Here is a 27,044-nt window from a genome sequence, read left to right as displayed (position 1 = left end):
ACTAAATTATTAAATCGTTTTATCAGTTTACTTACAACAGTATGTACTCTCTTCCATATGTTATCATCGAAGTCACAGTCGTGGAGTTTAAAGTTATTTGTAACTATATTAAACGTTACAAGGTGCGCCGGCATTTTAAATGCTAATTTGTGACTACGCGTAATAATCTCGATCATGATCCCATTTGTTAATGTTTCTAATGGTAATTTTCCACAAACCCTAAGACTATTTGGATCTAAAATGATACCTAAACTTTTGCAAGTGGCCATGTGTTGCTCCCCCTCACCTGTGAATGCAATTTCAGTAGTTCTTTTCTTTTTATCTGCCATAGAATTTCTTTTCTTGCAAAATGGATTGCTGCAAAGAAAGAAAGAATATTCACACTTTTTTAAAAATAGATTTGCACTTCCTGACAGACAAAAAAGGTAATGATTGGTTCCAATTGGTGCTACGTGACAACAACATTTGCACATCATTACCATGAATCATTTCGATAGAAACTTTTTTTTTAAGTCACCAAGAGAGTGGGTTTTATATCATCAATGTTTGTTTTTTATTCTGCACCCTGAAAAGATTCATGTAAAGTGTCTAAAATATATATATTTTAAAACCAGTAACCATGATTGATACTTGCATCCACATACGGGTATATATATAACAGCTAGCAAGTAAATGGATAATGACAATCAATCGGTGAGAGCATTGGAAGCAGCCTGACATGTACTGAGCGCGGGAGTTGCAGAGGCACACTATGTCTGACGTCACAGGTTGCACACAATCTCATTCAGGGAGCCAAAACCCAAAATGTATGTCTTTCGATTTTCTTTAAAATTTGACTGATGACGTCTTTATACGTAACCTTGCTATCCAGGAAGTATCAGGGGGGTGCCGACATGCGGGAAAAAGTTACAAGGGAAAAAACAAACTTTTTCTCAATAGAACGTTCAGATTTCAATGCATTCCTATGGGATTTTCAGCAACATGTCTTCAACTTGATTTTTCTCAAAATGTATATGTTTTAAAATTGACTAAATATACCTTATTTTGAAGAAAACAACCTACTGTTTCATTTAAGATATGTCTCCCGGTGGTGCCGACCTTCTATGAAAGGTAGCATTAAGCAAGGTAGAAAGTGTATGAAACATTATTTTCATACACTTTCTCAATATGTATTGCAACCAACATTTGATAGCATTAAGGGGTAAGTGTCTACATGTTAACTGGCATGTTTGATTTTAATATCTCGATAGTAGTCGCTAGTTATAGAGCTAAGAAAAGGACGTGGACCTTAAAATTCCGGTGCCAGATTTCTCAGTGGCGTTCTTAGCTACATTCAGGCTAACTTAGCATTCGATTCAATGCGTCTTCTACCGGCGTTCCACAGTATTTGACAGTTGGTTAGCCTTGGCCAAAAATGACGCGTTCTATTGTCCTCCCTAGTCCTGATAACTTTCGCATACCAAATGCAGAATCAATTTCTCAACCTTAATTTATAGTCACATTTATGCATTTAATAGATATTTTTGTATACAAAGTATAAAATGCATATTAGCCTATAGTGCAAAACTAAACTGAATGTGTTCACTTAAACTCAACAAGGTAATTTAACTTCTTTAACCTATTATGTGTATGCTTGTAGAAGAAAAAACACGATTTACAGTATAAACAAACACTTTATTCAAAACCATTCTAAAAGCCTGAATTAATTTTCTTATATTTTAATTGTCATTCCCTCCCTACTCCTCTTCCTCGTCCTCCACCAGTTCGTCTGAAATCAACACCTGCAACATGAATTAGCTACAGTTAGACAGCAGATCAAATGCAAAGAACATTAAGTGGAAATGTATTTTATCCATATGCTCCTGGAGTTATTTTTAGCACCGTAACAAGTGAAACTGAAAGCTTCCCTGACCTTCAGTATCCAGATATTTACAACCATCTAGCTAGTGCTAATCAACTTTCCTTCATCTACTCATCGTGAACATTTGTCCGACGTACCATATCATTATGCTGCTTTTCTTGCAAAACGTCTTGGTTTATTGTAGCTCTAGTCTAACTGTCCAAAAGTAGCTTGCTACTCTAAAGTAGAGCTAACGCTACTTGACTAGCTAGAGCTGTAGCCTTCACCTGTCCAAAAGTAGCTTCAGCTGTTTTGTATTTTCTGTATCCTTAAAGAGACGACACCAGTAGTGTGTAGGCATCCGAGTTAAAGCTAGCTAGTTAGTGCTATTGAGAACATTGTTAACTACTGTACAAATTAAGATGATACTGTACGACGTCTCAATTTAGCCGACTTAAAAAACTAGTGCCAACTCAAATTGGCTAGAAATTAATATACATACATTTTCGATATGGCTATTTCACGTTGGATAAACATACAAATACATAGATAGTAGAGCTGAAGTTTGTATTAAAACATATTTACCTCAAATTCTGTCCTTCGTGTGGCCCACCTTCACAGGAGTGCGCTAAATTACTCTAAACTAGCCAACTACACAAAAAAATTATTAAAAACACAAAAACAAAGAACTAAACTATGAACACTAAAACTTAAGTTGAAGATATATTTACACAAATTGATTATCAAACGGTATTATAGCTATAAATGAAGGATGCGGGATCAAAAAGTTTTGCTGTGTCTCAACGACTTCTTCACTCAACAACAGGGTTCACGTCACGAGCGGTGACGTCCGCGAGAGATGTGCTGTAATAGGCTAGAATGGAACATTTCTAGAGACACAGCTGGTGCTTGGATAGGCTGGATCCAGCTTAGATGTTTTGTTTCAGTACATCCCCAAATTATTTATGACACTAATGTATTACTTTGCTCAAATGCAAGTTATTGGTACCATATAGGGCTGGGCGATATGGGTAAAATAATTATCGATATAGATAACTATAATTAAACGATAGACCACAGATCTGTAGTAGCTAAATAAGTCTCCTCCTCAACTTTTTCCCTACACTCGGCACAAGGTTTAGGCAGAGCAGTGTGAGAGAAATGTTTGCAGCCAGGGAGCACGTACCTGGGGTCAAGTAACTTGACCTTGCTTTTTATCAATAGCCTACTTATCAATACCTTGGCGCAAACTCACACTTTCTGCATGTTCCAACGAGTGATTTTGCTTCAGGTGGTAAAAAAAGGTTTCATATATATTAGTATTATAATTGGACCAAAACGCTATTCTTATACGTCCAGAGACGTTATAAGAAATCCGCAAAACCGTTTGCGGACCTCTCCAGATTTTTACGGACCTATCAAGCGGTTGCCTTAGAGATGTTGACAATATTGTTATATTATATAAAAAAACGAATATGGACTTTCGACAGATCTACCAACACCTTTGTAAGCAGAGATTTGTTAAAACGTTTGTTAACCGAGACTGTAGGTCGAGGTCAACAAGAAGTCCACATTTGCAGTTTGTCGTATTACCAGACTTGGTAACCACCTGTTTGTTTGCTACACCAATTTGCACCAAACATTGCTCTGTTCTTTGTCGGATTTCAAAAAGCCAAACAACTTCCAAATAACTGAACAGGGCTAACCCTTTTCATCAACAATTTCTTCATTGGAAGTTGCTCCCTCGCCATGGCTATCGCTGCCACTGTTTTCAGCAATAAGACTATTTTTCCGCGGTTAACATTAGCTACTCCATTCGACGTGCTCAGTATATTTTAGTGAACGTAGACTACCATTTCTCTGCAACTTCCTGCTGCATCACAGAAATTAAATGGACTGCTGTTCCTAATTATTCTCTATGGACATTCGGTCAGCCCTAGTACCATACATAAACAATTGATTTAATACTGTACAGTTTCCAGAGTGACAGTAGGCTATAGCTCGAGCAATTCACATCACAGAATGACACACAAACGACAATATCCGTTCGGAATTTAGATGGTGACGTTATCACCAACGAATGACGTTCTGGAACCCCCAGAATGTTTTAAACATAATGTCATATCATAACCAACCAGGGACGTTCCTGGGCCGTTCCTGGAACGTCCCGAATGTCCCAGATGTTTTTTTTACATAACATCGTATCATAACCAACCAGGGACGTTCCTGGGACGTTCCTGGAACATCCCGAATGTTCCCCGAAATGTTGTAACATAATGTTGTATCATAACCAACCAGGGACGTTCCTGGAACGTCCCCTGAAAGTAAAAAAAGAAATGTCTAAATTGTGACCTTTTAGGAACTTTAATAACGTCCTAATAACAAGAGACACATTTGTCTCTCAACGAAGGCAGTCGCATTTTCTTTCCCTCTCCTCCCCCTGACCTTCCCTGCTTGCTTCCCTGCTTGGCTTCTATCCTATTGTTTAGTCATTCACGGAGAAATGCTCTGAAGTTTCAATCATTTGGATAGTTTTTTATTATATTACTCAAAATCAAATACTTCTGATTGGAGCAAAGTGGATTGACTACAACCACTAAAAGGAACAACCTGAGGGACTGAAGCCCAAGGAGAGCAGAAGTATTTTGGGCTACTCTCCCAGACTGACCACAGGCAAGCAAAGCTAAAGCTTGTTCCCTGTAGAACTATGGCTTGCAACGACTGCAAACAACTTACTCAGAGGATAGTCGAACTGGAGTTAAGAGTCAGAACCCTCATAGATATCAGAGAGACCGAAGACTTTATAGATTCCTTGCTACCTAGCCAGGAGGCTAAGCTACCGGCTAATGAGCCACCCTTGGAACCAGCTTTCTTTCCACCAGCCGGTGGACCGGATGAGTCATGGCCTGCTCTCGGCGCTAAACCAAAGAGGCCCAGCGCCGCTTCTACTTTCATCGGAGATGGGACTGTCACCAAGGATAAAAAGCAAGGCAGAAACTCTTCCCACATCACCTCTCCTCCTGTCCCACTCAGAAACAGATTCGAAACACTGGGAACTTCCTTGTGTGTGGAATCCAAGGCGAAGAGGCACAGGAGTGCTAGCCACGCAGCTTACAAACATGAAGGGCCCAGATCACCGACACACCATGATGGTAGCTACTACACACATGCAAATCCATCACATCATCGTCTGCTGCGACCGGGAGTCCCCCATTTCACTCCAAGCCCCTCTCGGACCATTCGGGGCGCTGTTCGACCCCCCATCAGGCCTAATCAGACAACAATACCACAGGATTATCAACTTCCAAGGTATGCTAAGACTACCCACAACCCATCAGCACTTAGAGGAGCTAACGCTGCTAGCACTTTAGAATCTACTGCTAGCACTGACACAATGGCTGACCTTGGTCTAGCAAAAGGTCCTATCATTTCTAACCCAAATAAGCTAAGAACTGGCTCCGCAGCTACTGATAAGGCAAACGTTAGAAATGCAAACACAATACCACATATGGCCACCATCTTGATTGGAGATGCCATGACAGCACATGTTAAACTGGCAAAGACAGAAAATATTTGTCTTAGCAACACATCTGTCGAGGAACTGTCGTCAGAGGTACAAACAATCCTCAACAATAAACCAAACAACCATAAGATTATCATCCACACTGGCTCGTTTGATATTCTACACAAGAAAACTGGCACTGAGATACTTAAAAAACATTTCACCCAGCTACTGAACACACTCAACAGATATCAAGATGTATTCATCAGTGGACCGATTGCATGCTTTCGCAGAGGAAAAGAAGCCTTCAGTCGACTACTATCTTTCAACACATGGTTGGCATCTGTCTGTCTGGCACACAAACTGAGATTTATCGATAATTTCAATGTGTTCTGGAACTGTGCAGACCGTTTTCAAGCTGACGGACTCCACCCAAACCGTAGAGGATCTCGACTACTAACAGCAAACATCAGTCACGTGCTCCTGACCACAAATCAAGTTGCTCCCCCTATCCCTGTTATGTCTAAGTTGACTGACTCATCCCAAACAACCTCCCATGGAACAGAACAGAACATTCAAACAGCCTCCTGCAAGGACATGGGCCTTGCACAGATCTGCACCCCCCGGATCAATTCCCTTGTGATGGAACAGCTCAGTGACATAGACTTTCCCAAAGAAAAGCTACGCTAGGACAGCCACCATGCTATTTCATTAGACATACCGGTCATCATCACAAACAGAAAATGGCATGGTCAAATGCATGGTTACAAACCTGAAACTGGTGTTAGAAGTCACAGAATTATCCATATTCTTCCAACAGATTTATCAACCCGTTTTATCTGTTAATACCCCACAGATGAAACTGGCCCTTCTCAATGTTAGATCACTAAATAATAAAACATTTCTAGTTAATGATCTGATCAAAGAAAACAACTTAGACTGCATCTGTCTAACAGAAACCTGGCTAAACAATGACACGGCAACAGCAACTCTGATAGAAGCGTGTCCGCCCGAATACAGCTTTCACCAAGTTTCTAGGAAAACAAAAAAAGGTGGAGGAGTCGCAGCAATTTTCTCCTCTAAACTGTTGTTCAAAATTAGTGAGCTAGGTGAATTCACATCATATTAATATCTTGCTATAGAGCTCAAAACCGAATCAATACTTTTTGTTATTATATATCAGCCACCCAAGCACTCGCCAATATTCATACAAGAATTCTCTGAACTATTATCAGTATGTGTCACTAGATATGACAAAGTAGGTTTAAACGGAGACTTAAATATCCAAGTAAATAAAAAAGCAGACCCAAGAACTATTGAGCTCTTAAATCTCCTCGACAGCTTCGATCTAACTCAACACATAACAGACCCAACACACCAGCACGGAAACACACTAGATCTAGTGATAACAACTGGACTAAATATCAATAATATTTCGATAACTGATCTACCCCTCTCAGACCATCATTATATACTTTTTAATGTGGAAATCATCCTAACAAAAAACACAAAATAATTCTTAGTCCAAAGAAGAAATTTAGACGATTCAGCTATGATGAAATTTTCTAAACAATTCGCTCTATATGAGCCAACTAATCATGATTGCTCTCTGAATGAAATGGTAGAGAACCTCAATGATGCACTATTAACTGTGTTAGACTCTGTTGCACCACTAAAAACCAAAAAGAAGTGCACAAGCAGAACCTCCCCATGGCTGAGAAATAAAAATGTTAGTGAAACGAAAAGAAAATGCCGTGCAGCAGAGAGAAAATGGAGGAAAACAAAGATCACTATCCACTACAATATCTACAAAGATACACTAACCACCTATAACAAGACCACCCGTCTAGCAAGGAGAGAATATTTCTCCAACATTATAACAGAAAATGCCAGAAATTCCAGAGTTCTTTTCTCCACCATTGACCAGCTGTTAAACACTGTCCCTGTCCCACCCCCATCCTCAGCAGTTAAATGTGAAGAGCTTGCTTTGTTCTTCAAGAACAAAATAACTCTGATCAGAGCTAGTATAATTAATAGTGGGGTCGAAACTGACATCAGTAGATTCTGCAACATAACCATGAGCACATTTACCTGTATCACACTCAGTGAACTTTCCAAAATTGTCAGCGAATCTAACTCCACAACCTCAGATATTGATCCTATACCCACAACATTCTTTAAGCGAGTGTTTGATAGTGTCTCAGGTCCGGTGCTAGAGATTATAAACACATCCCTTAGAACTGGCGTCTTCCCAGATGCATTCAAAACAGCTGTTGTAAAGCCCCTATTAAAGAAACCCAAATTGGATAACAGTCTACTTGCAAATTACAGACCAATATCAAACCTTCCATTTATTAGTAAAGTACTGGAAAAGATAGTTTTAGTCCAATTAAATTATTTTCTCAAAGAAAATAACATTCTGGAAGTCTCGCAGTCAGGTTTCAGGAAATATCACAGTACTGAAACTGCTCTCACCAAAATAATTAGCGACCTCAGATTAAACTCTGATGCAAATAAAGTCTCTATCCTTATCCTGCGAGATCTTAGTTCTGCAGCTGCATTCTGCAGCTAGATTATTAACCAAAACTAAAAGGAGAGAACACATTAGTCCTGTCCTAGCTACTTTACACTGGCTCCCTGTTACCTTCAGAATTGACTTTAAGGTCCTTTTCCTCATATACAAAGCTCTACACGGAAAAGGACCTAGCTACATTGCTAACTCCCTTATAAACTACACACCAGCTAGAACACTGCGATCATCAAATGCAGGCCTATTAGAGGTCACCAGAAGCAGTCATAAGAAGATTGGTGATTCCGCCTTTGCTAATTATGCCCCAAAACTATGGAACAAATTACCCATAAATATTAGGGAAGCAAACACGCTAGACATTTTTTAAAGACAGCTTAAAACCTACCTTTTTACCAAAGCATTTAAGTAATTTTATCTCGGAAGGGTTTTACTACTTTTATTAGTTATATTATTGTTGCTATTTTAATTATAATTTTTATCACTTGTATTATTGTTTTTATTGATTTTATGTAAAGCACCTTGAGCTACAATTCTTGTATGAAATGTGCTATATAAATAAAGTCTTACTTACTTACTTACTAAGGGACGTCCTAAGGATAACGTCACGGTATAACCTATAGGGAACCAAATAGGAACGTCACCGAACGTCCCCAGGACGTCCCTTGTTAGCTGGGTGACCAGTTCAACAGGACAACATCTCAGTGTCCACAGGGATCTACGCAAATGTTTTCACCAAGGAGTACATGTGCTCCTAAATGAAAAAATGTAGAAGCACACAATGAATTGAGGTGCACAGTGTTTTTATTTATTTATTGTATTCGTTTATTAAACATAACTTAACACAGGGGCGTCGTTAGACCCTTTTTACAGGGGCACGTGCCCACTATAAATCTGCTGTGCCCCGGTAAAATCTAAAGTTTGAGTTTAACAATTTACTTTATTACTCAGTGCATTAATTAAGGTTGATAATCCCGAAAGAAATGAACGCAATATCCCAATCAACGCTTGTAAAATCAAAGCAGTTTAACCGAAAACACAAACCTTGCATTAACTATAGATGTCCCTGCCAAAGCTGATGTCAAACTTGCGGCCCTGAACTGTTATATAGTGGGTTAAGCAAGGGGAGTTTTTATAGCTTAATGGTGCATTGTGCGCAACACGCTTGGAAGAATGGATATGAATAGGGGCCTGTGCCCCTGTACAGTTTTATGTCTAACGCCACTGCCTTAACAGTTAATGCTGACAACTAGCGACTTTCATATATACTATGTAGGCACGCCACGGATTAAAAGGCTTGGTAGTCAAAGCTAGGTAGACCCAGGGCCATATAAAAAGAGAGTTGCGACACTTCCATAGACTTCCATTGTAATCGAAAAAGGCAGAAGTGTGTCATTTGCGACCCATAGTCCCAAACATTGTATTTTGCAACGTTCAACCCCATTCATGTTCAGTGTTACGAATCAAGTTAGCTGTTTTGAAAATAGTTTTAAAAGTAATGTAGTAATTTATTCAATTTACCAGCAACTTGCTTCATTACACTAAACATGAATGGCGTAATAGTTTGTGAAAGACCCAGAAAACACAAATTTCCGACAAGGCAAAATCACGAATCAGCAATTTTGGAATCCCTGCTGGACGCATTTTTTAGGTCTCGAAAAGAGGACATGTCTAGGTAAAAGAGGACGTCTGGTCCAGGGATGGAAATTAGCACCAGCCAAATGCGGGTGATTTTGTGTTGTGGCGGGTAAACTCGCTTCACCTACGGGCCACCGTGGCGGGTAAAGTAAATTATTACATGGCTGTTCTTAATGCTGTAGAATGCCCCATTCACTTGAATGGGGCTTCCCAACATTCTGCGGTCAATTATTTTTCGATAACAGAACGTTGCTATGTATAACTGACCACTGTCAAGAGAAGTGGCCTTTTTGCCTCGGATTCACGTCTGTCGTAGCACTCCGCAAGTAGTCCGGTAACTTTTCAACACGAGCGTACTCCGTTGCTTAGCGACGTCAGCTGATTTGAAGCCTAAAGAATGTTCAAATAAAGTTCAACGTCTTTGGCGAACTATTTCTCTGCTGATCAACACTACGAATGGTAACATATAAATTGTAAAAAGACACACTGTGTTAAGTTATTTTTTTGGCAAGTAGCCGTGTAATAAGCGGGATAATGTATAGAACAACGTTGTCATTATCGGGAAAATAAGCCCCTTCAGAGCGTAGCTACACCCCTCCGCTTCGTGGGTGCTGTTCGCCCTGTCTTGGAAGAAGAACGCTCAGGAAAGCACATCTAAAACTTCAGAATCTGATTCTGATGAGCAGGAGTAATTTGTACTGGGAGTGGGGAGGATGGGTGGAGGAATGTTAGTTTTTTGTTTAATCGGCCCTAATCATTGAAAGAAATGTATATCAGTTTGTGGTTTGTGTATGTATAACGGTGCGTTCAGACTGCAGCGGGGCGGGCAGAGCGGGGCGTCGGCTTCCAATTCATTTTCAATGTAACCAGGCGTTGACGCCCGCGTGGGGCATTGTGGGAAGGTGAGCGGGGCGTCGACGCTCGCGTAGGGTATTGTGGGAAGGCGAGCGGGACGGCGAAAGTTGGATTTTTCTCAACTTAATGTAAATGAGGAGCGTGACAACGCCAGCGATGGCCAATCGGGTTGGTTTCTTGTTTCTTGTAACGTAGCAACTGTTGGTCATGGTAAACATTTCTAGGTTTGACAATTTCAAGATGGAAGAGCAACTCATCGTATGTGTGTCATTCATACCCAGTATTGTATGATACGTCTATGTTCGATTACAGAGACATAAACAAAAAAAAAGGATGCCTGGTGCAGGGTTGCTGAGGTTGTCGGCGTCCCTGGTGTGTTGTATTTTGTACTTTAATTCAGTTTCTTCACATTACGTAACTTTCTTCTGTGCTAGCTGCATAGTCTAGCTAGCTCACCCGGCACACGATTGACATTCAACGCTGAAATGCTGGCTGGCAGCCACTCGCTATCCATACAGTGAATGTGTAGTGGCAAGTCATAATCTAGCGATTGATTTGCAGAGATTTTGAGTAATATAATAAAAGGTTACACATGTCAACGTTTATGTCTGATGCATCTTTTTTTCCAGCCGGAACAAGAGCCGTTCCATAAAGTGCGGGTGGCATTTAATCTTTCACTCGGCCTAAAAAAAGTGTGGAAAAAGATAACCTATTGTGTGCTGTAGATAAGATCATGTCAGATCTAGAATGTGTGTTGGATTTTTGCTTAATGTGTGTAAAAGTTGTATTTTGTCTGCACATTTGAAATGACATACGAACTACAACAGTGATTTAAGAGAACTACAGCTCTGAATGAATCTGTCTGACACGCCCCCGAGCGTGGTGCACTGTGGGAAGGCCGGCGGTGCTGAGCAGTAAAAAAAGTCTGCAGTGAACGCACCGTAAGAGAGAAAGAGAAAGTGTCAGTGTTTCACTGACACTTGAGATTAAATAAACTGCCTAAGTATTGTAGATCTTGTAGTAATAATTTTCACATGCAGTTACACGTTCTCGGTTAAAAACAAGAAAGTGGCTGGTAAAAACATTGAGTGGCCGGTAGATTTTGAAATCCACCAGCCACAGTGTTTACTTAGTGTATTTAAAGCAGCTTAAACACTGCCCCGACAAACGGCAACATTCAACAACAAACGCCAACAAACACCAACAGTCGGGTCAGGGTGGGCCAGCAGTTGGTGTTTGTTGGTCATTGTCGGGTACTGTCGGGAGAGTTCAACATGTTCAGTCGGATCGGGTGAAGTTGCTGAATGTCTGACCAACGTAGAGGGATTTCCAACGAACTCCCAACATTCTGACAGCTCGTTACCTTGACAACTAGGCTCAACAATGGCTGGTTTCTGGACCCAAGAACGTGAGAATGTACTCCTGGAGTGATGGGATGAGAGAACTCATCTGTACGACGTTAGGAGTCAGGCATAGGCTACTCCAACCGAGACAGCAAAAGTGCCGAGAAATGTCGCGACTAGCTAGCTAACTAGTTCTACTATGTTAATCTGTTAACAAGATAACCTATTTACATGTAGTCATCGCTTTTATCCAAAGCGACGTACAAGGGAGAGATCACCTATCTAGACTTAACTAGTTGCTAACACGGTAGAGTAGCCTAGACTATGGTCATTGCTCCCTGATAGTAGCTACTAGTATCAGTGTATTGCAGTAGCAGCGTGAGACATGTATTTCTGGGGAGCTCTGCGTTTTAGCGAGGGTGCTATGAAATGATCGAGGGTGATAGCCTATGTCACATGGTTCTCTACTACATCACCTCCCCACCATATGCATCATCTGTTTTAATGTTTGCTCTCTGAAGCGTCTTTAGGGTCCATGAAAGCGCTTGACAAACCGATTGTATTATTATTGTCATTATCTAGGCTACTTCCAACGGACGCGCACTGTCTGCGACGGTCACTGACAAAATGCATACAGCATGTTAGAGTCCGCAGGTGACCACTAGCCTACCATGTCAGACAGAGTTAAATGAATCATGGAATAGCAGATAGAATTAACTAAAACAAAGAGTCTGAAATGCGTTAAAAGGGTATATTATTCCAGTTTACATTCATCAATAATCACATTGAACCTTATGTAGGCCTATACATAGCACAGAGACAGACTGCTTGTCCTAGGCTAAAGAGTCTCAGATTTTTTTAGAGGCTGTTCCAAAAAAGGAATAAGGCAAAATGTTAAAGCAAAAAAGGGCCTCTTCGTTGCTTATCAACAGAAACTAGTATTCAGCAACACTGCAATCAATGCATGCAGCAAATCAGACAACATTCAAATGATAATTAATGACACAGCTAACTGTTACAACGCAAACTGTTACAATTAGCTTTTATAAAAACTCCTTTGTTGGACTCCAAACATGCGAGGTGGATATTTCTGGAGTTTTGGTCTTCTCGGACCATCCTGAGCGTCCATGCTAATGTCAGTGATGCTGCTAGCACCATGTTAGCACCCTCGTAGTGGTGGAGGGTTGACCTCCTTGACCACAACGTTCCTCTCTCTTTAAAAATCCACACCAGTACCCCTGCCATTTCTTCTTCTTCTACGTCACTCTTGTTTCTTAATCGTTCTTCCAAACGTGGACTTTTAGGTAGCAAAAACCGATGCATTGTTGATTTTAACTTGAAACTAGAAACTGCCATGCACTAGCTCGCTTTCTCCTTCAACCGTCCGGTAACGTCAACGTTTCGTGCGACGTGAAAATTGGGTCATAGGGTAGGCTATCACAGAATGATTACTCTGTGTCTAAAATAATCTGTTAATTTCAATAATTATAACTTCAATAGTTGTAATTTTATTTTTTGTCAATTTTTTATCACACAATAAATAACGCAAAATGACGTTGATCTTAAAATGACACTACAACACACAGAAAAAGTAATTAGCTAGCTGAAAAAAGTCTGTTACTGTCTGAGCAGTAATTGAATAACTATAGAATATAGAAACTATAGAATATAGAAGTAACTGAATGAACTTTAGAATGTTGGGATTTGTTGGAGTTTGTTGGGGCAGTGTGTAAGCTGCTTAAGATGTAGCTTGTTAGATTCTAAATGCACATCTGATTAGTATGGAGGACTAAAAGTGCCACAATGAATTAAATAAATACACCATTAAATAAATAAATACACCATTAAATAATTACTTGTGTCATTAATTAATTAAATGTGTCATTAATTAATTAAAACAGGAATTAAATACATATGTGTTCTTAAATGTGTCATGAATTAATTAAAATACCAATTCATTTAATGTAAAATACACATATAATTATTTTAGTATTTCATGGTACATTTCCCAATGCTACATTTCATGCTACATTTCAGAACGAGTTGTGTTGCAGTGCTTTATTAATTGTGTTATCTGTCAAACTCGCCCGTCAAAGTCAGTGGGTGGGGCGCGCGAATCTAGTCTGATCCATTGCGTTGGTCTGTAGTAGAGTTCCTGGATAGAGACGATTGAGGATCTTCATGAACTTTCTAGGGAGTTGGTGAGAGACATTTTAGACTTAGCTGACGATGTGGAAGCAGGACCTGCTGACCAAGAGCATCAGACTAAATTTGCGCTAGCCCCACCCACTGACTTTGATGGGTGAGTTTGACAGATAACACAATTAATGAAGCACTGCAACACAACTCATTGTGAAATGTAGCTGAAATGTAGCATTGGGAAATCTAGCATTGGGAAATGTACCATGAAATACTTAAAAAGTGAAATAATGATATATGTATTTCACATTAAATGAATTGGTATTTCAATTAATTAATGACACATTTAAGAACACATATGTATTTAATTCCTATTTTAATTAATTAATGAAACATTTAATTACATAATGACACATTTAAGTAATTATTTAATGGTGTATTTATTTATTTAATGGTGTATTTATTTAATTAATTGTGGCACTTTTAGTCCTCCATAGATTAGAGCTAGCAACAATGAATTGCAGATTAAGGGGTCCCCTATCGTCCAGCAAGCTGTCGACGCTCGGCAGGAATTTCAGGTCCACTCACTAAAAACAAACTTGACCCTCTCAGTGAACATATAGCATAATAAAATGTTTCATTGAATGCAATTGGTTGCCTTGTATATTCTGTCATATTTACCAAACTCCTTTCTTGTCTTAAATTGAGCTGGTGTGAGCTACAGTATGGTAGCTAGCATAGCCATTTCTAGCTCTGCTTCACAATATTGCTGTTATAAGTTAATGTAAAACATAAATGTTAATAAAGTATCAGACATATACATAATACAACACACCAGTAACCAATTGATATCATGTGTTAATATACCGAAAATGTCAGAAAATCGAGATGCTGCTGCTGTCTGTCCTGTTGAAAACCATTCAAACAGGTTGCCAGCAGTGTTTTTTTTGCGAGCTACTTGAACCAAGTGATCACGTGTTGGCGAGATCAAAGAGTGTCGCAGCTCTCTTTTTTTATATGGCTCTGGCCCATTGGTTGCCAATCGTCGCTCACGCGTCATTATGCTATGTTCACATCGTGCAGTCACGACTCCGTCACTTGCTTTTCATGTGAAATCAATGGTATGCTTCACTTCATCGCGCTGTTGTTCCGTGTATTGACAACAGCCTGTCACTTGCGCATTTTGCTCTTACATTTTTTTCTAGTTTGCACATACCTATTTTTAGGCACAAATGCAAGTGAAATACTCGCACTGTAGAGCCCTGGTCCAACGTGGATGGAAAGATGAGCATTCTGTCAGTCAGGTTATTTGAGGGGCTGGAATTGAGGACACCAGCAGGTTTAGATTAATGGTTTGGTCAGATATTTATTCATTGAACCATGAGGCTGAATTAACCAAATATGAATCTATTCAGGGTCAGCTGGACTTGCTACGAAACAGCTCTGGACTTCTGTACCGGATGAAAAATACCCAAACAGCCAGGTTCGTCTGCTTTGTCATTATGCTTTCATTACACATGTTATGATAACTGACAGGCTTGATACTCACTTCCTATTTACCATTCAAGCAAAATGAAAGGCTCTGACAATCAAGAGAAGCTGGTGTATCAGGTTATAGAGGATGCGGGGAACAAAGGTATTCTTACTATTTCCAACAAAATCTATGTGGTTTTGAAATGTCTGCCTCTGCCCCCCCCCCCCCCCCCCCCCCCCCTCCACACACACATCCAACCACACACTAATAATGATGCCATTCATTGGTTTTCATTGTTGTCTATTTAATGAGTGGCCCTTTTTTTCATTGTTGTTCATGCATTGTCTTCACACAGGGATATGGAGCAGAGATATTAGATACAAAAGCAACCTTCCTCTAACAGAGATAAACAAAATCCTCAAGAATCTAGAGAGCAAGAAGCTCATCAAGGCTGTCAAGTCTGTGGCTGTGAGTGAGAACTCCTAATGTCTTCAAAATCTTCTTGGAATTTCCTTTGGGATCAATAAAGGGATAAAAAAATGTTTTTGTATTAGTACTAAAGTATTTGAAGTTGATTTAAGTTGTTTCAAAACCATTCATGCCAAACATCTGACATGGGTGAATACTTTGCTGTCGCCTAACAGTGAAGTCGTTCCAGTGTTTCCCCTATGTTGATTTTACCGTGGCGGCCCGCCACGGTTACATTTCTGCCGCCAAGGTATCAGAATTAGAGCTGTTCAAAATGTTAGGCCGTCTATCAGCCGTGATTGTTAGAGCGCATGTCGGAGAATAGTACAGACGCGCTTCACAGCGCAGTTGAGATTGCGCGTGTTCGTCCTTGAGAACTGAAAGTCATTTAACTTATGTTGTCAGTTCATTAAAGCCTGTTATTGTATTAGTCTATAGTTCTTGCAAATTCAAATTAAATTAACTGGTGATTTTCGTTGTTTGTATTCTTCCCCTGCTAGCGAAATTGCACGTCTGTTGATTCGATAGTGATTGCTGCCCTTGCTCACGTTTGTATTTTAGGTGCATTATTATGCTTAAGTAGCCTAGTTTTAATGAATAAATAGTGGGTATATTGTTATTGTTTGCTACAGAATGCTTAGCCTATCAAGATCAAATGAAGCAGACAGTGTACATGCTTCCGAGTAGGGGTGGAACGGTACATGTATTCGTACCGAACCGTACGGGCGTCATGGTTCGGTACGTGAAATTGCACGGAGAATACACGGTATAAAAATTAATAAAACTCGCGTGCAAATTAAGTAATGTAATGCGGAACTACTGTAAGATATTCGTGTTCTTTAGGGACAATCTGTAGCCCCGCCTTAGCTCTGAAACTGATTGGCGCCGCTACCTGTGTAGCCGAGCTGTGCCTGAGCGAGTCAGAGATAGCTAGCAGCAGCAGCAACACTAAAGACGTAGCCTATGCAACGCTAGTGCTAAATATGAATGTTCGTAGTAAAGTATAGCGAAAAATAGCCTAAACTTTCCTAGACTTTTAGCTGCGCTACCATTGCTGAGGGCTCGCTGATATTGCTGTCTTACTAGAACGTGCATTTAGTCTAGCAGACGCTTTTATCCAGAGCGTAGTATCTATGAGTTATTGCTAACGTGTGCTGATGTTGTACACACCCAATAAATTCCAAATTTCCAGGCCTCTCTAGTTTCTACTCTGCCACGACCTTCTGTAGCTTCTCAGCTAGGTGAGTGCTTGTGTGCTGCTCATACAGGGGCCGTGTCTGTAGAACTGACGCTTTCATTTCCCACTCAGTCAATAAAACGAGCAGTCACCGTGAGGTAGCTTTCGGTAGCACGAGAAGTCCAACCATCAGTCGTTAGTGAAACGGAGGGTGAAGCTGACAACTCGCGCTTCATCAACGTCCGTGTTTTGTTGTATATGTAAGGGACCAGGGCCGGCGTTGCTGCTACTGTATCCCTGCCTGTGTTTGCGCTGTTGCTCAGCTAGTAGCCTATCGTGTCGTGGTGTAGGAGGACTGATCGACAAGCGCATCATACATTTAGCTAAGACTTGCATGTACAGTACAGTGTTTCCCCTATGTTGATTTTACCGTGGCGGCCCGCAGTTGAGATTGCGCGTGTGCATCCTTGAGAACTGAAAGTCGGATAATTTATGTTGTCAGTTCATTTAAGCCTGTTATTGTATTAGTCTATAGTTCTTGCAAATTTAAATTAAGTTAACTGGTGATTTTCGTTGTTTGTATTCTTCCCCTGCTAGTGAAATTGCACGTCTGTTGATTCGATAGCGATTGCTGCCCTTGCTCACGTTTGTATTTTAGGTGCATTATTATGCTTAAGTAGCCTAGTTTTAATGTATAAATAGTGGGTATATTGTTATTATTTGCTACAGAATGCTTAGCCTATCAAGATCAAATGAAGCAGGTTTTTTGTTTTGCTATTCCCCCCATTGTACCGACCTCGTACCGAACCGTGACTTCAGTGTACCGTTCCACCCCTACTTCCGAGTGGCCTACCTTAATCTGTAGGCTAGGCCACTGCATTTACAATAAGTTGTTAGTCAATTATTAATTGGCAGCATTTATGCCATTTAGAACATACTGTAATGTGTCTTTAAGTATGCACATTTTATTTCTTTAGGGGAAATAGGACGGAAATATGTGCAATATTACATTAGCTATTAGACTATTACATTAAGCTGCTCTGAAATATAGGGTTAGCACTTTGTTTTGGCCGGGGGGGGGGGGGGAATAGGGGAAACACTGCAAACACTGCGTTCACCTGCCTCCAAAATAATAATAAGTAATTCTTCAAAGTACTTTTCATGTTCATGATGTAATGTTAATAAGGAGAATATATCGATGCATCAGCTAAATAAACAGCATATTATATAGGGTAATGGGTAACAATCGCAGCTCAAGTTTTTTGGGCACAACAAACCTGTTACTAAATCTAAATCTCTCACCTAAATGTTGATTTCATTGATCAGATCCCAGTGTGCACTTTTTCACTGTCCAAATTGGTTTTGTCATTCAGGCCTCAAAGAAGAAGGTTTACATGTTGTACAACCTGCAGCCTGACCGCTCCGTGACTGGGGGAGCCTGGTACAGTGACCAAGACTTTGAGTCTGAATTTGTTGAGGTTCTCAATCAGCAGTGTTTCAAGTTCCTCCAGAGCAAGGTATGCTGACTGGAACACAGCTCTGGAATGGCAAACACTTGAAATTTTAATGATTATAATAAGCATACAAGTTTTCTGTATGAAAACATTACAGGTACAAAAGGATACTATTTACTAATGCAACTGTGATTACAACTGGATAGTTGAATTGGATTTTAGCCACTCTTAATTTGTATACTCTGTACTCCAGTCATGTTGGCCTTTCTTACCTAGGCTGACGCAGCAAGGGATAGCAAACAAAGCCCCATGGTGCAAAGGAACAGCTCTTTTGCTACCTCTCATGAAGTTTGGAAGTATATTTGTGAACTGGGGATTAGCAAGGTGAGACAAATTCAGGCAATGGACTTTAGACACTTATTTCTTTCACTTTACATTCCTTTATTTCATACTTAAGTGCTTCCGGTTCCAACGTACATGAAGACCTGCAACCACATGAAATGCTTGAAATTAAGAGTTCCATACTCATGCGTCAACAATGTACTGCTCACCACAGGTTGACCTGTCGATGGAAGACATTGAAACCATCCTGAACACGCTGATTTACGACGGGAAGGTTGAGATGACCATCATAGCGGCCAAGGAGGGCACGGTGGGCAGTGTGGACGGCCAGGTGAAGCTGTACCGAGGAGTCAACCCCATCATCCAGCCCACGGGCCTGGTCAAGGCTCCCTGTGGCCTCTGTCCGGTGAGCCCACTCCCCTTCCTGCCTCTGGGCTTCACCAGACAGCTGGCTCATTTGAATAGTACCGTCTTGTTTTTGGAAGTCCCTTGGCTGAGATGGCTAGATCAAGTTCAAGTCTTTTGTCAGATGCACAGAACAACACAAGGTCCGACTGGGCACTGAAATTCTTGGGTTAAGACAACGTAAAGCAACCTGGCATAACATAACATATAAGTACTCAGAACATGACATATATGATAAGCTAAAATAAACCTCCTAAATATACAAAATAGTATACAATACAATAGCCTAATATAAACTCCTCAAAAAACGTTTGGAAACGTTATTTCGGTCGATTATTCCTCCCCTGCGATGATACCAATTGGTATTGTATTTTATAGAATTGGAAAGCCTGATTAGTCACCTTTACAACGAGGTACAACTTGTAAGGATTGTGCATTGGTGGAATGAGCAACACTGCTAACCGTGTGGGTAACGGCCCAAAAAATAAATAAAACATTTGCCAAAATCCTTTGCAATATTCTTCTGTTGGTCTTCACTCTGGTTTTGAGCTTCAAGTGGGATCAGCTTGGGTGTGCTGTATGTGGCAGAGTGACCAACGCAAACATGTTGGCTGACTTGTGACAAATCCTGGTTGAGGAATGGGATGCCCTCCCACAGCAGTCTGTAACCAGGCTGGTGACCAGCATGAAGAGGAGGTTCCAAGCTGTTGTGGCTGCATATGGATCTTCCACACGCTACTGAGGTCCCTGAAAGTGTAAAAATGGCCAACATGTATTGTTTTTTCCTTATTACTGTGGGAGAGTGCAATTATCCAGTCCACCAAGCAACTCAAAACAAGAGTGAATACCAACAGAAGAATATTGCAGAGGATTTTGGCACATATTTTTGGGCCGCTACCCATTCGGTCAGCTGTGTTACTCATTCCACAAAAGCACGATCCTTACAAGTTGTACCTCGTTGTAAAGGTGACTAATCAGACTTTCCAATTATATAAAATACAATACCAATTGGTATTATTGAAGGGGAGGAATAATCGACTGAAATAACGGTTCAGAACTTTTTTTGAGGGGTTTACAAATGAAGTATGTTAGTTTCAATGGTATGTTAAGATATGGTATATCTAAATAATTAAGGGATCCTTGCTTGTGAAATGCACACAAGCATAATCCCTATATGAGGCTGAGGAAACCAAAGTACATGTATAATCCCCTGTATCCCTTGACTAAGTTGTTCTCAAACTAGTTATGTCTGGGCAGAAAAAAGAAAAAGAAAAATGTAAGTACAAGACCCAAGACCGTCTGCTTGGTTTTGGTAAAAGAATACATTTTCAATGGAAACATTGATGAAAATGTATTATTTTATATTATTAATATTTCATGTTTGTACAAAGTCAATGCTCATTGTAATGGCTGTCTCAATCTTCCACAGGTGTTTGATGACTGTCACGAAGGAGGAGAGATCTCACCCTCCAACTGTATCTACATGACAGAATGGCTCAACTTTTGAGAAGCGACATGTCATTTCTTTTGTATTGTTTTTCTCTGTGGAGAAAGTAAATCTGCATATTGTTACAGCTACGAACATTATTAAATGTTTATAGGATGCTTGGTTACACATCCAAAGAACAGATGATTGCAGCAGTATTTCCACTTATCTTAAAAAATTTATATATAATAATCCCTCAAAATCCAAATATATCCTTATTTATCTGGCATATTAAATAATACGTTGAAATGTTCTGTTCAGATTTTTGAATATGTGATGGGCACTGAAAGATATTAATGAATTTGGTCAAACTAGAAGTTAACTGCCCATTCAATGGATTCTATTTTGTAGGAAAATAGCCTGGTGACCTTTGAGGTTTGCTGTCATTCTTTTTCACTTATAATAATAAAGGAATATTTTCACTTATACTAATAAAGGGTGTGCACAGCAGTCAGTTTGGAAAACCTGTCTTATGGCAAATATGGTCATGCTTAAAGCTGTGATGGAGAGAGATTCACTTTAGCAGCCTCCAGAATTCTCCAGCTTTGACATTCTCTTTGGAATTGCTGCCACCTGTTGGCAGTTGCTACTGTACAGACACAACGACCACTAGCACTGATTGTGATATTGCTTATAAGCAAAATGCTGGTCATGTACCAAGGTTTGTATGACTGCACTTGACATTGATTAGCCTTGGTTTGCTCAGCTAACAATTAAATGTGTTCTTGAAAAATGTAAAAAATTAATGTCAATATTGTATGTCTTCACAAATGTATCACTATGAAAAAGAATGTCATACTAAAAGTGTCCACACCAAAGAATGCAGTGTATAAATGGTGGTGTGTTTAATGTCATTCTTGACTTTCAGCAGTTTCACAAGATCAGTCATCCTTTATTGCAGGTGATACCTCCAGCTGTCTTCTATGTACCGGCTCTCAGTTTGTGCACTACGTTGATCAGCTCTGGAAACTGTGTGTTCTGGAAGTGGCCTTTCACCGTGTATTTGCGAAGGTCAGCCTTCAAGCCTTTTGCAACAGCCTCCTGCTCGTCCCAAGGCAAGAAGGGGTCATCTGTTGAGCCAAACTGAACTATATGGCGAGCATTCCCCTTAATTTTTTCCCATTCCCAGGGTCGGTTGAAATATCCTGTGCAGAAAATATTGTATGAGGGATGAGGAACAATTCTGACCAGAAAGTTAACTACTTTGGATGGAGGTGAATCATATAATTTTGACTGGTACATTGAGAAGGGTTTAGTTCATGATTAACATCTGGAGACTTACCACTTTCTCTCTCATTTGCATCTCCCAGATCAGAGGTGTATGCTCCCACCAGGATAATGGCAAACACTTTGTGAGTTTCAGCATACCTGTACAGCAAAGTTACAGAGATGTTCCATACATAATGCTATTTGCTAGGTCCTAACTAATGCCTGGAATACAACTGGCTAAATATTGTGAGCAGAATCGGAATGGGTTTTAATCACCATGAAAGTTTGCACAGACAAGGAATTTGCTTTGGCAGGAAGGTGCATACATTAAACATATAGTAATCTTAAATTTAATATGAGGACTAACTATACTAAGGGTACATAAACTAACAATACTACGTGGATTTAGAATTAATATAAAATATAAGTTACAATATAAAAATACAAATATTTCAAAAAAACAAATGGTACAAGAGATACAATTGTGGAATGCAGTGTGTTTAAGACATTAAAGTCATTGATGTCAGTGTGTGAACCCTTGGCCCTGTTGAAGAGGCCAACAGTGGATGGGAGGAAACTGTTTTTGTGGCGTGTGGTATTGGTCCCGATGGACTGCAGCCCTCTGCCGGAGGGGAGTGACTAAAACGGAGTGTCCAGGGTGGGAGGAGTCAGCCACAATCTTCCTTCGCTCGCCTCGGGGTCCTCGAGGTTTTCAGGTCCTCGAAGGTAGGCAGATTGCAGCCAATCACCTTCTCAGCAGTGCAGATGATACGCTGCAGCCTGCTCTTGTCCTTGGTACTGGCAGCAGCGTACCAGATGGTGATGGAGGAGGCGAGGATGGACTCAATGATGGCTGTAAAAGTGCACCATCATCGTCTTTGGCAGGTTGAATTTCTTCAGCTGCCATAGGAAGTACATCCTCTGTTGTGCATTCTTGGTGAGGGAGCTGATGCTCAGTTCCCACTTGAGGTCCTGGGAGAGGATAGTGCCCAGGAAGTGGAAGAACTCCACAGTGTTGACTGGGGAGTCACACAGGGTGATGGGGGTGAGTGGGGCTGTATTCTTTCTAAAGTCCACAACCATCTCCACTGTCTTAAGAGCATTGAGCTATAGGTTGTTCTGGCTGCACCAGGTCACCAGGTTGTCAGCTTCCCACCTATAATCAGACCCGTCTCCACCAGAGATGAGCCCAATGAGGGTGGTGTCGTCCGCAAACTTGAGGAGTTTGACGGACGGATGACTGGAGGTGCAGCTGTTGGTGTACAGGGAGAAGAGCAGAGGAGAAAGGATGCCGCCCTGAGGAGATCCAGTGCTGATAGAACGGGAGTCAGAGACTTGTGTACCCAGCTTAACACACTGCTTCCTGTCAGACAGGAAGTCTGTGATCCACCTGCTGGTGGAATCAGGCACATTCAGCTGGGAGAGCTTGTCCTCAAGCAGGGCAGGGATGATGGTTTTGAATGCAGAGCTGAAGTCCACAAACAGAATCCTGGTGTAGGATGCTGGGGAGTCCAGGTGCTGTAAAGTGGAGGGCCATGTTAACTGCATCGTCCACAGACCTGTTGGCTCTGTAGGCAAACTGCAGGGGTCCAGTAGAGGGTCTGTGATGGATTGTGAAGGTGTGCCAGCACCAGGCGCTCGAAAGACTTCATTACCACAGAAGTCATGGCGACGGGTCTGTAGTCATGTCCTGTTGGCCTTGGCCTTTTGGGCACAGGGATGATGGTGGAGGACTTGAGACAGGCTGGCACATGGCATAACTCCAGGGAGGTGTTAAAATGTAGGTGAACACCGGAGACAGCTGGTCAGCACAGTTCTTGAGGGTGGCAGGGGAGACAGCGTCCGGTCCAGCTGCTTTGCGTGGGTTCTGCCTCTTGAAAAGTCTGTCAACTTCACCCTCCTGAATGGAGTGTTGTCACTGGGTCATGGGGAGTGAGGGAGGGAGGGAGGGATAGTTCAGGGCAGTCCAATTGTCTTTCAAAACGACAGTAGAACTCGTTCAGGTTGTTGGCCAGACGAGAGTCGTTAGTGGAGTGGGGGGCTCGGGGATTGAAGTTGGTAATCTGGCTGAGCCATCTCCAGACAGAAGCAGAATCGTTAGCAGAGAATTTGTGTTTTAGTGTCTCTGAGTACAGTCTTTTAGCCTTCCTCACCACCTCGCTAAACCTGTTCTTCGACTCCTTCAATCTGTCCCTGACCCCACTGTAATGCTTCTGTAAGCTTCTGTAATAGGCTACAGTAGCAATATGATGATTATCACTTACCTCATAGCTGCGGCTGCTCCTGAGCTGTGACCAATGATTACTGTCTCCTCATCACATTGCAGCTCGTACTCCATGTATGGCAACCATATGCTCTCTCGAGCTGTCACTGTATGAAGAACATAATTCGGTTGGCTCTTTTAGCAACCGCCACGTTGACTGTCACAGATAGCCTTTAAACCGTGTGTTGCCTTCAGGTCACATGACCCAAAGGTTCATAACGAACCATCGTTGTGTTTACCCAATTCTACCCAATACAAAAACAAATAAAAATAATTTTCTTTTAATAATTTTCTTTTAGAAATGTGGGGGATCTGAGACAGCCCAGCGGTCAAAAGAAAATGCTTAATTTTGTTTTGGTATGCGGTAAAGTTGTCGCAATACGACGTGGGTCACAATGACCCGAAAATAACACAAGGGTTTAAAAACCTACAAACCTGGATCAGGCATGTTTTCCAGCAGACAAGTCATCTCTGGAATCTAAACATCAACGAAATTAATAGTTGCAGGCTAGTAACAAACCCTCACAAAATGCAAGTCAACTCGTCATATGGTGTATAGCATACCTTATTGATTTGTTTTTTGGCCCAACCATACCAATTGCACCGTTCCACATCTCCAGACCCATTCCCTGGAACAATTACAGCTTTGGTCAAAGGCATCTAATCGTTTTAACTTCACGTTTGAAATAAATGGAAACCACTTCCTGCCTAACTCATGACCACGTGATTGGCATATGGATGAACCAGAGAATAGGTGCATTCGACATGGACTGCGGCTGCATGAAACGACCGGCGAGAGTAGCCGCTAGCAGGCGGGGAGGAGTTGAAAACGGCTCTGTGAAGTCGGACATTCCAGCTTCTCGTGGTTTGCTGCGTTGATGTCAGTCATGGCCGATCAAGCGTAAATCGGCCGATCAAGCGTAAATCAAGTAAAGTAAGCGTTTGCTTACTTTACTTTATTTATAATTTAACTTAGTCTTTCCGGAAGTGAAGAGGCGGACTACAACCCTTTCTTCAACACATTTTTGATTCAATTAAACTTTTTTTAAACTGAAGGTGTCCGAATATTACAAAACACGCGTCAAAGTTGTGTGTGTGAGTCTGGCCAATCATGAAATAGCTGTGTCGTCATTTGAACCCGTGCAGTTGCTCTTGAGAAAATGCGCTCGGTTACAAAGTTGGCAGTTCTTGAATCGATCTCACGGGACTTTGATGGCGACGTCACAGTGACGTGTCCTCGGCGCCGTCTCAAGTCGGACAAAAAGTCTACCCAGAATTCACTGTTTCAAGTCAGCCGCCTGCAGCCGGCTGCGGCGACTCATGAAGTCGGGAAAAATGACAGGATATGCTTTTTTTCCATTGGTTGTTGCATTAAATCTTACCCAGATACAATGGTGCTATTTTCTGATTGGCTATTGTATAGACCCTTTCTTTGTTTTGATTGGCTGATAAGTGGCAGGCTCGACTAAGAACTCCAGGGAAGACGCGCTTGACTGCCGGTTCCATAGTGAGAGTGGGGCGGCCAGAGGAATTTTGGTTGGGTGCTGCGCGGCATATTAAATATATTATAAATATTTTTTTCCGGGGTGAGAAATACAATGTGTGGCGGGAGGGCGTGACTAAAGACCGAAATGAGTGACTGTCACTCTCAATGCGTGACACTTGAGAGCCCTGCATCCCATTCTCTATTCACTTCGCTAGTCTAGTCAATCTGCTTCAGACGCGTGTTTTGTAATATTAGGACACCTTCAATTTCGCCAATGCTCAAATCCGGACCAAACATTTGAATTTGAATAACAAATGTATGGAAGAAAGGGTTTTACTGTGCCTCTTCACTAACGGAAAGACTATGTTTAATTATAAATAGAGTAAAGTAAGCAAACAGCACTTAATCGGCCGTGACTGACGTCAACGCAGCAAACCACGAGAAGCTGAAATGTCCGACTTCACAGAGCCGTTTTCAAGTCCTCCCCGACTGCAAGCGGCCACTCTCGCCGGTCGTTTCATGCAGCCGCAGTCCATGTCGAACGCACCTATTGTCTAACAAATGGAGAACTCCCACTCTCGGGAAACTTCCAGGTTCTGAACTGGTTGCAGTTCCACTCAAGTTCCATATGAGGGCGCTAACGGTCGAGTGCAGAATGAATGGAGGTCTATGGGGCTATACCCCTCAAAATCCACTTTTCTCAGGATATGATTTTTTGTCTAGTAATTTGAATTCTGAATTTGAAAGGGGAGGCCAAAGAAATACACACAGCTGGGTTTTAGATTTTTTTAAAGTCGCCTTTCCGTTCTAAAAAGCCTTTGAAAATGTAATTGACGTCATACACATCGTACGACCAGAGCTACTGCTTGACGGCAAGCTCTGGGTACTTCCACTTTTCTCTTGAGGCATCGACAACACACCCAGCTAACAAAATGACGTCCCCGGGACGTCCCCTCAACGTGCCCGAATGTTATCAGGACGTCGCAAGGGAATGTCCCCATTACGGTTTTTTTTGTAGGGTCCCCTACTGAATGTGTACACTTAAACTCAACAATGTAATTTAACCTCTTTATTTAAAATAAATCTACAGTAAAATAAATCTAATAAATCTACAGTAACAGGCTGCTGCTATATATTGTATATTGTAACTTATTATGTATATGGTTATGGAAGAAAAAACACGATTTAAAGTATAAATAAACACTTTATTAAAATGTATTTTTAAGGCCTGAATTAATTCTTATATTTTGATTGTCAACCCCTCGTTCTCCCCCTCCTCCTCCCCCTCCCTCTCCCATTCTTCCCCCTCCCTCTCCCCCTATTCTTCCCCCTCATCCTCCTCCTATTCCTCCACTTCATCGTCCCTCGTCCTCCTCCTCTTCTTCCTCCTCGTCCTCCACCAGTTCGTCCGGAATCAACACCTGCAAAAATTAGCT

General features: G+C 41.2%; 2 protein-coding genes across 4 annotated transcripts in view; one reads left to right on the top strand and one right to left on the bottom strand.

The window, feature by feature from the left end:
- The window catches only part of polr3f (polymerase (RNA) III (DNA directed) polypeptide F), a 30,563-nt gene extending 9,225 nt beyond the window's left edge, over positions 1 to 21,338 (top strand). Inside the window, exons 3-9 of one of the 2 annotated variants that reach the window (XM_047051099.1) lie at positions 15,260 to 15,327; positions 15,413 to 15,480; positions 15,674 to 15,786; positions 18,337 to 18,480; positions 18,694 to 18,801; positions 18,974 to 19,165; positions 20,594 to 21,338. In XM_047051099.1, the coding sequence (XP_046907055.1) occupies positions 15,260 to 15,327; positions 15,413 to 15,480; positions 15,674 to 15,786; positions 18,337 to 18,480; positions 18,694 to 18,801; positions 18,974 to 19,165; positions 20,594 to 20,671 (771 nt within the window). In that variant the 3' untranslated portion in view covers positions 20,672 to 21,338. Of the gene's footprint in view, positions 1 to 15,259; positions 15,328 to 15,412; positions 15,481 to 15,673; positions 15,787 to 18,336; positions 18,481 to 18,693; positions 18,802 to 18,973; positions 19,537 to 20,593 lie in introns of those variants that run through there. The other variant, XM_047051098.1, reaches the window with a different exon arrangement.
- rbbp9 (retinoblastoma binding protein 9) lies at positions 19,631 to 24,913 on the bottom strand. Of its 2 annotated transcripts, XM_047051101.1 has the most exons (6): positions 24,687 to 24,913; positions 24,558 to 24,600; positions 24,124 to 24,229; positions 21,933 to 22,018; positions 21,559 to 21,795; positions 19,631 to 19,911 (listed from the first exon to the last, which is right to left on the bottom strand). In XM_047051101.1, the coding sequence occupies exons 1-5, from the start codon at positions 24,780 to 24,782 to the stop codon at positions 21,572 to 21,574; spliced, it is 555 nt and encodes a 184-aa protein (XP_046907057.1). In that variant the 5' UTR covers positions 24,783 to 24,913; the 3' UTR covers positions 19,631 to 19,911; positions 21,559 to 21,571. The 2 variants fall into 2 exon arrangements, with proteins under 2 accessions (XP_046907057.1, XP_046907056.1); XM_047051100.1 differs by lacking the exon at positions 19,631 to 19,911 and having other exon boundaries at positions 21,483 to 21,795.
- Between the last annotated feature and the right edge of the window lie 2,131 nt (positions 24,914 to 27,044).

Source organism: Hypomesus transpacificus, unplaced genomic scaffold (assembly GCF_021917145.1).
Source record: "Hypomesus transpacificus isolate Combined female unplaced genomic scaffold, fHypTra1 scaffold_138, whole genome shotgun sequence".
Classification (NCBI taxonomy): Eukaryota; Metazoa; Chordata; class Actinopteri; order Osmeriformes; family Osmeridae; genus Hypomesus; species Hypomesus transpacificus.
Note: the sequence above shows the minus strand (reverse complement) of the source record. Positions and strands in the feature narration are given on the sequence as shown.

Bases quoted from the DNA above. Each gene is read 5' to 3' on its own strand.
- rbbp9 (XM_047051101.1), bottom strand. From the start codon at position 24,782: ATGCCTTTGACCAAAGCTGTAATTGTTCCAGGGAATGGGTCTGGAGAT. The intron at 24,230-24,557 runs GTTTGTAGGTTT...TTCTTCATACAG, and splicing joins GGAAAACATGCCTGATCCAG to TGACAGCTCGAGAGAGCATA. The intron at 21,796-21,932 runs GTAAGTCTCCAG...TTTTCTGCACAG, and splicing joins TGCAAATGAGAGAGAAAGTG to GATATTTCAACCGACCCTGG.